The sequence below is a fragment of the Schistocerca nitens genome, chromosome 2, assembly GCF_023898315.1.
Source record: "Schistocerca nitens isolate TAMUIC-IGC-003100 chromosome 2, iqSchNite1.1, whole genome shotgun sequence".
NCBI lineage: Eukaryota > Metazoa > Arthropoda > Insecta > Orthoptera > Acrididae > Schistocerca > Schistocerca nitens.
Window position 1 is genome coordinate 999,236,421 of NC_064615.1, and position 12,976 is coordinate 999,249,396.

At 38.7% G+C, this 12,976-nt stretch overlaps 1 protein-coding gene across 1 annotated transcript in view; it reads left to right on the forward strand.

Moving 5' to 3' along the window:
- Positions 1–12,768, forward strand: part of LOC126237325 (uncharacterized) — a 46,967-nt gene extending 34,199 nt beyond the window's left edge. The window contains exon 3 of the mRNA XM_049947294.1: positions 12,448–12,768. Within this exon, the coding sequence (XP_049803251.1) occupies positions 12,448–12,587 (140 nt within the window). The 3' untranslated portion in view covers positions 12,588–12,768. The remainder of the gene's footprint in view (positions 1–12,447) is intronic.
- The last annotated feature ends 208 nt before the right edge of the window (positions 12,769–12,976 follow it).

Genomic DNA, 12,976 nt, shown 5'->3' on the forward strand with positions numbered 1-12,976 from the left:
CGTATCACGACAAGTTCATAGTATTTGTCGACCTGGCAAATGCGTTCGACAATGTAAAATGGTGCAACATGTTCGAAATTCGGAGAAAAATAGGGGTTAGCTATAGGGAGAGACGGATGATATACAATATGTACAAGAGCCATTAATAAAATTGGAGACCAAGAACGAAGTGCTCGGATTAAAAAGGGTATGAGACAAGGAAGTAGTCTTTCGACCCTACTGTTCAATCTGTACATTGAAGAAGCAATGATGGAAATAAAAGCAAGGTTCAGGAGAGGTATTAAAATTCAACGTGAAAGGATAACAATTATACGATTTACTGATGAGATTACTGTCCTGAATGAAAGTGAAGAAGAATTACAGGATCTGCTGAATGGAATGGATAATCTAATGAGTACAGATTATGAATTGAGAGTGAATCGAAGAAAGACGAAAGTAATGAGAAGTAGCAGAAATGAGAACAGCGAGGAACTTAACATCAGGACTGATTGTCACGAAGTAGATGAAGTTAAGAAATTCTGCTACCTAGGCAGTAAAATAACTAATGACGGACGGAGCAAGGAGGACAACAATAGCAGATTAGCAATGGCAAAAAGGGCATCCCTGGTCAAGAGAAGTCTACTAATATGAAATATCGATATTAATTTGAGGAAGAAATTTCTGGGTATGGACGTGTGGAGTACAGCATTGTGTGGTAGTGAAACATGGACTGTGGGAAAAAGCGGAACAGAAGAGAATCGAAGAATTTGAGATGTAATGCTATAGACGAATGTTGAAAATAAGGTGGACTGATCAGATAAGGAGTGAGTAGGTTCTGCGCAGAATTGGAGAGGAAAGGAATACGCGAAAAACAATTATAAGGAGAAGGGACAGGATGATAGGACATCTGTTAAGACATGAGAGAATGACTTCCATGGTATGAGAGGAAACTGTAGAGGCCAAAAACTGTAGATGAAGACAGAGTTTGGAATACATCCAGCAGATAATTGAGGACATAGGTTGGAAGTGCTGCTCTGAGATGAAGAGGTTACCACAGGAAAGGAGTTCGTGGCGGGCCGCATCAAACCAGTCAGAAGACTGATCACCCAAAAAAAGCACTGTATAGTCGGCTGACAACGTGCACAGCTGTTATATTCATGACGAACAGGCACACACTTACAAATTTAATGGTTCTGGGATATATAGGAGTGACTGCACTGAATATGATGCTGAATACATTGTACAAACAGGTAGGATGTTTAAGACGAGATTCTGCAAACATTTATTGAACAAAACTGGTGAGGTCATACACCACTTGGCTTTTGCTGAACATTTGAAAGCTAACCGCCACCATCCGTCGATCTTAAATAGTTCGAAATTTACAAAAAAATGGTCACAAGTGAAAATTCAAACTTTGCTGCAAACTAAAATTGCTTTATTACGGAGGACTTCAAACACAAGTCACACATGATATTACTGTCATAATTCAGTTATTATAAAATATTTTTAAAAGAAAAAATAACCTACATACTGGCACTATTGATAAAACCAGTGGGTTAAGCAGCAGTTATTAAGTTCGCAACTGTATTCCTTTCGCTTTTGCCTCATTAATGTAACCATTTCAGAGAGAGGGAAATATAATTTTGGAATCAAAAAGACGGTGCCAGTCACTAGGGATGTCAGCTACTGGAGGAGGCGTCATGTACTAGGGAACGTAGTCTTCCATTCATTCCATCTGAAATATATTGGCATAAAACCAGAGAGAAAGCATATCAGGGGAAAATGGTAATAATGCAAGATAGTCTGAAACTGTCATGGTTCCCTACTGCCTGAAATGCTGATATTAGAGTCAAAATCACACTATCTAATGTGGAAAGTGCTAGCTCATGAGGAACCGGTCAGATATTTATCAAACGTCGTGGAGGTATTCATCACGCAGTGGGTATTACTTGACTAAATTTCAATGCGAATCTGTTGCTGTCTGCGTTTGTCAGTTCAGAGTCGCAGATAACATGCAGCTAAAGAGCTATATAAATTTTGGTTGTTGATGGGCAAGCTAATACGTATCATAATAGCTAACAACAAATTATTTTTGTTAATATCACTGTATATCATGCAAAAGAAAATGGTCACACGTTTCTATCTACATATTCATGGTATGTAAGGTAAGCTTAAATGGTCTCTGTTTCTCAAGTATTGTTGTACAACAGCACCAAGTCCACTCAGTAAAAGACAACGTTTGTAAACTCCGTCGAGAGTATCCATAGAACGTAGCCACAACTGTAATGATACAAGTCCTGAGCGCGGAAGCTCAAAATAAATCAAACTATGTTAAACCACAAAATAATTGAAATTTCCGAGCATGGATAACTCACGATAAACAGTACACGCTCTCACAACAGCACGTGAGGAAGCTGATAAAGTTCGAGAAACCACGGAAGTTCGAGTTGCAACTGAACGCCAGAAAAAAGTCTCAAGGGCCTAGAGCACCCACACATTAAACTCTAAATTAAAACGGGTACTCGAGGCCAAACAGGTGAGTAGACTGACATACCTCCTACCTCATTCATGGTCCCAAATTCGAGTATTCCACTCCAGTTTCTGATCGTCTTTATATAGCCGTAAATTGCACTCCCTCTCATGGTTGGTCATTAGGCTCAGACTATTCACCAGTACAGTTATTCTATAATCGTAAAAGTTAGGAGTTACAGGTACAAATGCACACTTCTGTGGTGATTTAAATAGAGTATTATCGGGAGTTGTACGGTTAATAGTTCACTCACAGTTTACAAAAGGGTTATCTCGAAAGTAGCACACTTTCATCAAGTGATTATCAGTGTTTAATACTTTAAAAGAAACGTGACATCTCATCTTTTTGTAAAATGAACCGTTCGTTCCGTGAGTGCAAATACTTTTATCGTAGATTCTATACAATTTGGATTAAGGGTGACTTTGGTAGTGTGTATAATCGCTGGCTGGAATTAACGTAATAAATTACGGAAAACTTACATTGTAAATGCTGTGATTGATATGTTAGAAGGTCTAGTTACTAGTGACTATAGCAGCCTTCCATGTTAAATTAATTTATTTTTATACCGATTCTGCATGTACCCGACATATCTCAATGAGTTATTTAGTCCGTGAAAAAGATTCTTGTACCTTTTAATCTTACCCTTCCACACATCACAATTAAAATTCTCTGTCGCTGCACAAGTTCTGAAAGCTTAGCGAGGCGTAAGATATGCAAAAGAAAAACTTTTTACTTATCTTCATTTTCTCTTGTTGTTGGCTCCAGTCTTGCATCTAGGGCTACATTCTTGTGGCTGAAATTTTGACTTACTGGGTTGTAGATGACTAAATAAGAGATAAAGTACTATATGCTTTATGATTTTATTTTATTTTATGCCATTCTTCTACATCACACCGACTATACAATTTCCGATTCGGAACATAAATTCACATTGTTGCTGACAAGATTAGAAATTCGTCTGCATCAATCAGAGCCATGTCCAATGCTCCTACATTCTGCGGTACTCACAATATTCCAAAGAGTTTACAAAGCAAAAGAGTTCTCAAACTTTCTTGACAAGAGAAGAATCATCACTAAGATATAACATTATTTTATAAGTGAATCGAGAAATAAATTTAATAATTAGCATCAGATTGTGCAATTAAACTATGAATTTTAAGTATGCCAGATATTTCGTTGTTTCACCTATTTTTTGAAAGAAGAGTAGTTTTAACGGTTAGGACTCATACATATCGACTGTTACAAATTAATTTATTTTTATTCATTTTAGCCTGAAATATAATACATCGTATACAAAATCATATGAAATTCATTTAGTTAAACAGCATGGAATGTCCAGCTGTAGAAGAATCGATAGTATAAATGGTATCGGTTATTACTACAAAGAAAGGTAATGCTAGAGAAGAGTGTCCCATTACAACCTCCACATGTAGATTAGATTAGATTAGATTAGATTAGATTAGATTAATACTAGTTCTATGGATCATGAATACGACACTTCGTAATGATGTGGAACGAGTCGAATTTTCCAATACATGACATAATTAGGTTAATTTAACAACATACTTAAGTTAATATAACAACTTTATTTTATTGTGTTTTTTTGTTTTTCTTTATTTTTTATTTTTATTATTTTTTTATTTTTTTAAATTTTTTTAAAATATGTTTTTGTTTTTTTTCTTAATTTATATCTAAAAATTCCTCTATGGAGTAGAAGGAGTTGTCATTCAGAAAATCTTTTAATTTCTTCTTAAATACTTGTTGGTTATCTGTCAGACTTTTGATACTATTTGGTAAGTGACCAAAGACTTTAGTGCCAGTATAATTCACCCCTTTCTGTGCCAAAGTTAGATTTAATCTTGAATAGTGAAGATCATCCCTTCTCCTAGTATTGTAGTTATGCACACTGCTATTACTTTTGAATTGGGTTTGGTTGTTAATAACAAATTTCATAAGAGAGTATATATACTGAGAAGCTACTGTGAACATCCATAGATCCTTAAATAAATGTCTGCAGGATGATCTTGGGTGGACTCCAGCTATTATTCTGATTACACGCTTTTGTGCAATAAATACTTTATTCCTCAGTGATGAATTACCCCAAAATATGATGCCATATGAAAGCAATGAGTGAAAATAGGCGTAGTAAGCTAATTTACTAAGATGTTTATCACCAAAATTTGCAATGACCCTTATTGCATAAGTAGCTGAACTCAAACGTTTCAGCAGATCATCAATGTGTTTCTTCCAATTTAATCTCTCATCAATGGACACACCTAAAAATTTGCAATATTCTACCTTAGCTATATGCTTCTAATTAAGGTCTATATTTATTAATGGCGTCATACCATTCACTGTACGGAACTGTATGTACTGTGTCTTATCAAAATTCAGTGAGAGTCCGTTTACAAGGAACCATTTAGTAATTTTCTGAAAGACAGTATTGACAATTTCATCAGTTAATTCTTGTTTGTCAGGTGTGATTACTATACTTGTATCATCAGCAAAGAGAACTAACTTTGCCTCTTCATGAATATAGAATGGCAAGTCATTAAAATATAATAAGAACAACAAAGGATCCAAGACTGACCCTTGTGGAACCCCATTCTTGATAGTTCCCCAGTTTGAGGAATGTGCTGATCTTTGCATGTTATGAGAACTACTTATTTCAACTTTCAGCACTCTTCCAGTTAGGTACGAATTAAACCATTTGTGCACTGTCCCACTCATGCCACAATACTTGAGCTTTTCTAGCAGAATTTCATGATTTACACAATCAAAAGCCTTTGAGAGATCACAAAAAATCCCAATGGGTGGTGTTCGGTTATTCAGATCATTCAAAATTTGATTGGTGAAAGCATATATGGCATTTTCTGTTGAAAAACCTTTCTGGAAACCAAACTGACATTTTGTTAGTACTTCATTTTTACAGATATGTGAAGCTACTCTTGAATATATTACTTTCTCAAAAATTTTGGATAAAGCTGTTAGAAGGGAGATTGGACGGTAATTGTTGACATCAGATCTATCCCCCTTTTTATGCAAAGGTATAACAATAGCATATTTCAGTCTATCAGGGAAAATGCCCTGTTCCAGAGAGCTATTACACAGGTGGCTGAGAATCTTACTTATCTGTTGAGAACAAGCTTTTAGTATTTTGCTGGAAATGCCATCAATTCCATGTGAGTTTTTGCTTTTAAGCAAGTTTATTATTTTCCTAATTTCAGAGGGAGAAGTGGGTGAGATTTCAATTGTATCAAATTGCATAGGTATGGCCTCTTCCATTAACAGCCTAGCATCTTCTAATGAACACCTGGATCCTACTATATCCACAACATTTAGAAAATGATTATTAAAAATATTTTCAACTTCTGACTTTTTGTTCGTAAAGTTTTCATTCAATTTGATGGTAATACTGTCTTCCTCTGCCCTTGGTTGACCTGTTTCTCTTTTAATAATATTCCAAATTGTTTTAATTTTATTATCAGAGTTGCTGATTTCAGACATGATACACATACTCCTGGATTTTTTAATAACTTTTCTTAATATAACACAGTAGTTTTTATAATTTTTGATAGTTTCTGGGTCACTACTCTTTCTTGCTGTCAAATACATTTCCCTTTTCCGGTTACAAGATATTTTTATACCCTTAGTAAGCCATGGTTTGTTACAAGGTTTCTTACGAGTATATTTAACTACACTCCTGGAAATGGAAATAAGAACACATTGACACCGGTGTGTCAGACCCACCATACTTGCTCCGGACACTGCGAGAGGGCTGTACAAGCAATGATAACACGCACGGCACAGCGGACACACCAGGAGCCGCGGTGTTGGCCGTCGAATGGCGCTAGCTGCGCAGCATTTGTGCACCGCCGCCGTCGGTGTCAGCCAGTTTGCCGTGGCATACGGAACTCCATCGCAGTCTTTAACACTGGTAGCATGCCGCGACAGCGTGGACGTGAACCGTATGTGCAGTTGACGGACTTTGAGCGAGGGCGTATAGTGGGCATGCGGGAGGCCGGGTGGACGTACCGCCGAATTGCTCAACACGTGGGGCGTGAGGTCTCCACAGTACATCGATGTTGTCGCCAGTGGTCGGCGGAAGGTGCACGTGCCCGTCGACCTGGGACCGGACCGCAGCGACGCACGGATGCACGCCAAGACCGTAGGATCCTACGCAGTGCCGTAGGGGACCGCACCGCCACTTCCCAGCAAATTAGGGACACTGTTGCTCCTGGGGTATCGGCGAGGACCATTCGCAACCGTCTCCATGAAGCTGCGCTACGGTCCCGCACACCGTTAGGCCGTCTTCCGCTCACGCCCCAACATCGTGCAGCCCGCCTCCAGTGGTGTCGCGACAGGCGTGAATGGAGGGACGAATGGAGACGTGTTGTCTTCAGCGATGAGAGTCGCTACTGCCTTGGTGCCAATGATGGTCGTATGCGTGTTTGGCACCGTGCAGGTGAGCGCCACAATCAGGACTGCATACGACCGAGGCACACAGGGCCAACACCCGGCATCATGGTGTGGGGAGCGATCTCCTACACTGGCCGTACACCACTGGTGATCGTCGAGGGGACACTGAATAGTGCACGGTACATCCAAACCGTCATCGAACCCATCGTTCTACCATTCCTAGACCGGCAAGGGAACTTGCTGTTCCAACAGGACAATGCACGTCCGCATGTATCCCGTGCCACCCAACGTGCTCTAGAAGGTGTAAGTCAACTACCCTGGCCAGCAAGATCTCCGGATCTGTCCCCCATTGAGCATGTTTGGGACTGGATGAAGCGTCGTCTCACGCGGTCTGCACGTCCAGCACGAACGCTGGTCCAACTGAGGCGCCAGGTGGAAATGGCATGGCAAGCCGTTCCACAGGACTACATCCAGCATCTCTACGATCGTCTCCATGGGAGAATAGCAGCCTGCATTGCTGCGAAAGGTGGATATACACTGTACTAGTGCCGACATTGTGCATGCTCTGTTGCCTGTGTCTATGTGCCTGTGGTTCTGTCAGTGTGATCATGTGATGTATCTGACCCCAGGAATGTGTCAATAAAGTTTCCCCTTCCTGGGACAATGAATTCATGGTGTTCTTATTTCAATTTCCAGGAGTGTATTTTCTTGGGGAAGCAGTTTTCAAATGCATTTACAAAAATGTCATGAAATAAATTATATTTTAAATTGGCATCAGGTTCATGGTACACCTCATCCCAGTCTAACTGCTGTAGGCTTTCCCTGAAATTTGCAATTGTTAAATCGTTGACTGGACGTACTACTTTGGAGGACTGTTTAGTATTGCTGAATGGAGCTATGTCATATATTGTAACTAGCTGTGCACCATGATCAGAAAGACCATTATCAACAGGCTGAGCATTTATCTGGTTAAACTTATCTTGGTCTATAAAGAAGTTATCTATCAGTGAGCTGCTATCCTTTACCACCCGAGTAGGAAAATCAATAATGGGTGTCAAATTGAAAGAACCGAGTAATACTTCAAGGTCATTTTTCCTATTACCCTCTTTCAGAGAATGTACATTGAAGTCCCCACAAATAATAATTTGCTTCCCCCTGTCTGACAGATAGCACAACAAGGAGTCCAAATTTTTCAGAAATAGATGAAAATTTCCTGATGGGGACCTATATACAGTTACAATTATAAATGTGCCTTTATTTAATTTAAGCTCACAGGCACATGCTTCTATATGTTTCTCTACACAAAAGTTTTTTGTTTCTATACTTTTTGCACAACGATAACTTTTGACATATATGGCAACTCCTCCTTTCTCCATATTTTCTCTCATTACATGTGCAGACAGCTTATATCCACTTACATTTACCTTATCCATATCAGTAACAATGTGATGCTCAGACAGGCATAGTATATCTATTTCATTCCTAGCTTCTAAATCTTCTAAACAAACCAGAAGCTCATCTACTTTATTCTTTAAACTCCCAATATTTTGATGAAATATACTTACATTATTTTTAATTATACTTTTATGAGAACCTTTCCTTATTCTAACATTTGCAGTACTCTCCTGTCTGAGTTTCTCATTGTGCTTAGGCCTAGTTCCTATACCAGTGGTCACACGGTGTTCAGAGAGGCAGATTATGTCAACTGGGTTGGGTGACTTTAATTCATCAATGCAATTACCTAGGACTGAGATACAACTTGGTGGAGATAAAATTTCTGGTGATTGGTGAAAATTTATAATTGATAGCTGTGATTGGTGATCCAATGTGCTAGAATTGTGCTGTTTAATTTCTTTCCTAAACTGAAGATTTGTTTCAATCCTGACCTCTCGTAGAACTTGACATCTTTCTGTCTTACCTATCCTAAAAAAGGTGCTGCTCCAACACCTGTAACCACTGGTATTTTACCATTCATGGCAGTGCCTCCCCCCCCTTAAATTTCCTGCTATTACCCCAGCCAGTTTCCCCTTCCCTTTCCTGTTTTGATGAGCTCCTTAAGCTGACATTTTGATTAATGTTGTACCATTTTTTTGTCAACTGTAATCAGTTTGAAAGATTTCTGTGTTATATCTTTATTCGACTTCCTATACCTTTGGTGATTTGTATGAGACCTATATAAATGTCCGCTTAATTGAGTAGCACGTCACGCATTTTAGTATAAGATATCATGTAACACTGTAAATTTTTTGGTGCCGTGAACGCGAACATATGTTGAAAATACATTAGCCCGTCTACTACCTTCCTTGGCGGTAGCTCCCCAAGGGTGTGACCCACGACTTCTGCCACTCAATCTGTTTGACAGACCCACAAGCGCTGACAGTTGCCCACCTGGAGTTTGACAGAATACTGGATGTGTCATACTTAACGTGAGAACATTCCGTATGTAATATTACACCCTGTATGTTGCGCAGTATCGATTATCATTCTTTTTGCTGTTTCCTCTAGTGCAGATAAATTTCAACAAACCAGTGGAAGATCTCATAAGAATATGATTGGGAATGAAGGGCTTCAAATGTGTCCTAATAACACAAGATCAATGTGTTAAGAAAATGTGGAAACAAATTTGTAGAAAGTAATGCTGACTTCATAAAACTAGCTCTGAGTCTATCGATTATTTAAAGACAAGGCCTCATGCAAAAATGAATAAGCAAACAGAAGTGTCCCAATAATCTGAAGTACTTCTTTCAAAATACATAAGACTGAAACAACACACTTCTGATATTTGTGAAAACTGAAGTTCACTTTCAGTGTATTTATTGCCAACTTTGATTTATAGCAGTGGGAAATGGACTTTAAATGACAAAAGATTAGAAAAACTATGGTGATCGAGTGAACAATACAGAGTTGCATGGGAGAAGAGTGGATATTAGGAGGCAGAAATGGGGTTGTGGACCGGATGACTCAAGTGGACATGGTATGAAGTAAAAATGAAAAAAAGAAAATTGGTATTTAGAGGAGAAACTCTTGTGGGGTGGCGGGTAATAATCTAATAATCTCCGTTATTCGTTATGAAAAAACACTTAAATTGTCTGTGCGTGATTTTAACTTACTTTCGCCTTTAACAAGAGTCTTAAAACTATTTTTTCGGTCAGCCAGAAAGCGATGGAGAACATACTAACCTTAATTTCCAGTCTGGAAGTCCACATTTTTCTTTGTGCTCACTGAAAGAAAATATTCTTACTTGCTGTTTACTCAGCAGGATCAGGAACCATGACTATAAATAAAAGTTTTGAGTTTGAACTGACTGATATATTCTGTGAAATTTCACATGCACAAAATGTCTTAGTGTTCTATCTTATGTACCTATCGGATACAGCACTGTTAACAGTTCAGAGGTGACCTCTACGGAAGGTTCCAAGTAAAATGGTCCGTCGCCCTGACTTATAATCAACAAACGTTAACTGCTCGCCTTAAAAGTGGAAAATAATCTTGCTACTGGCCACGAGGGTTTGGCAACGCTATGGGAGGGAGGCACACAAACAGTTACGTCGGTGAAAGCTAAATGATCCAGGAGGGCGTACTGTCCTCACGAACTCACTTTGTACTTTTATCGAAAACTCATTCAAATCGGCCCAATCCTGACGTCATCCGGGGAACAATGCACTCAGGTGTTTGACTGACGTGCGAAGTGTCTCTTCCCATTGTCTCTTTGCTTGCAGTTATATAGCGGCGCAGCGGACCGCCAAACGGAACATCTGCCATCAACGGCCCTAGGCACAGCAGGCAGTAATGAAATGGCCTCTTCATCGACCATTTATTAATTAATATCTCCATGGATTAACAAATAACAATACTCTTAACTTTTATACAGAGTTAAGTTTGCATATGTTACTGACAAAGTTTTACCTGGACTGCATTGAAACTTTATCAGTTAGAATTTTAGAATGGAACCGACAGTAGAACGTGACCTCTGAACTGCCTCTTTAGGATTACTTGTAATTATTATTACTTACGATACAGTCTTGAAACTTGGTACAGTTGTATTATTGCATGAATATAATCGAGTGCTACAAGTAGAACTTTCTGTTACAAGTACAAATGATACTTTATCTATCATGAATAACGACATTTTCATTCCGTCTGGTTTTTAGTAAATAACTTGAAAAGGAGTATGCTTATTGGTGTCACATATATAATGTTTTCACATGTAACTTAGATTACATACGAATTTTTGTCTTTCTGAGTCTAATATTTAGCGGCTTCAATTTTTCTTAAAATGCCAATTTTGGCCGAAATATTGATCTGATCAAGTTGAGACATGTAGCTTTTAGGTGATGACAACCATTTACATATTCTGAACAAATTTTAGCTTTGTAGTCTTATTATTCAGTGCTATTTATTTTTTTCTTTAAGATAATATATTTTACCTAACATATTCATTTCATTATTCTGAGATCTTACAATGTTAACATTAATATACTTAAGTCTACAATGGCGAAGTTTGGAAAAGTTATTTTAACTTTTAATTTCAGCGGGCCGCTGTGGACGAGCGGTTCTAGACGCTTCGGTCTGGAACCGCGCGACCGCTACGGCCGCAGGTTCGAATCCTGCCTCGGGCATGGATGTGTGTGATGTCCTTAGGTTAGTTAGGTTTAAGTAGTTCTAGGGAACTGATGACCCCAGATGTAATGTTCCATGGTGCTCAGAGCCATTTGAACCATTTTTAAGTTCATTCTTAGATTAAAATTCAGTCGTTTGTATGTTAAGCACTGGCGCATTATGATCATGTGGCGCAGGTTGTAATCAACTGGGGTAAGCACCGGTACACTCACTCGCCTCTGCATCTCTTACAATGATACAGCGTTTGTTTAGCCTCACCATCATAGGGAATAGCGTAGGGAGGAAAGAGGTAGAGTTGACAGTATGGATAAATACTGACGCTGATCCGTTTGTCTAGGTGAAGGAGTGAATTGCAGTTTCCTTGGTAGAGTTTACAGAGTGTATATATGAGGTTGAGAAAAAAAGTATACCTGGGGTCCATTTTTCATTGTTAATAGAATGGTTTAAGTGCACTTTATTTTTAACGGTATGTGAGCCATAGGGATTATGTAATGAAACTTTGTAATGCTCTTATGTCTGTGACTATATTGGTTCGAGATGTTAACAGTAATCTTGTACACGCAGGGATGGCACCTCCACTTTGGAGGGTTGTCTTCCACATGGAGCAGGGCGACAAGGATTATATAAATAACCTTACTAAAGCTGTTTAATTTGTGTTTGTGTTGCTTTCAGATGGTAACCGGCAATACTGCACACACAGTAACAACGTGTCCCCCTTCAGTGTTGTGACTTGCGTGATACAGGGTAGGAGAGAGTGCATAATGAACATTTGTAATGGTGAAGTGTTTTTGTTTGTGTTGGCTGCAGATGAGAGGCAATGCACAGAGAACTTCCGCGCCTTGCTTGACAGAATTGTTGCATAATGAGCATTTTTAATGGTGTTCTTGTGTTTGTTTTAGATCCAGATAACATAGAGCGATGTTGCTCATGTAACGTCACCGACACCAGACTGGGATGCTGTGCCAAGCATGATCGGTTAGCGTACAAAAACAGCTATTGCTTTGCAGATGGCTGCAATGGCTCCAACTTAGAGTTTTAAATAAAAAATGATGCTGATGACATCTAAAGTACGCCAGGACGTCACTTCTGTTATCTATTACGTCTTCTGTCAACACACGTATGCTTACTAAACTGAAATATATTGCAGCATGCCGCACATATCTTTAAAACATTTAATATATACTAAATAAACTGCAGAATCAAATTTACCTGGATTTAAATATATTTACAGCCTTTATTTAATCATCATCCGTGTCCTCTGCAGATTCAGTATAAATTGTGGGACATTTATGAGTCATAATTATAGGAGAGCAAAAGAGACCTGTTCAGGAAGGACACTCATTCTGTAAATTTTTACAAATAACTGGTAGAGCCAGAATGTGACAAGTCTCTTTTCAATACTGTTAATGGCAATAACAGAACGGGCAT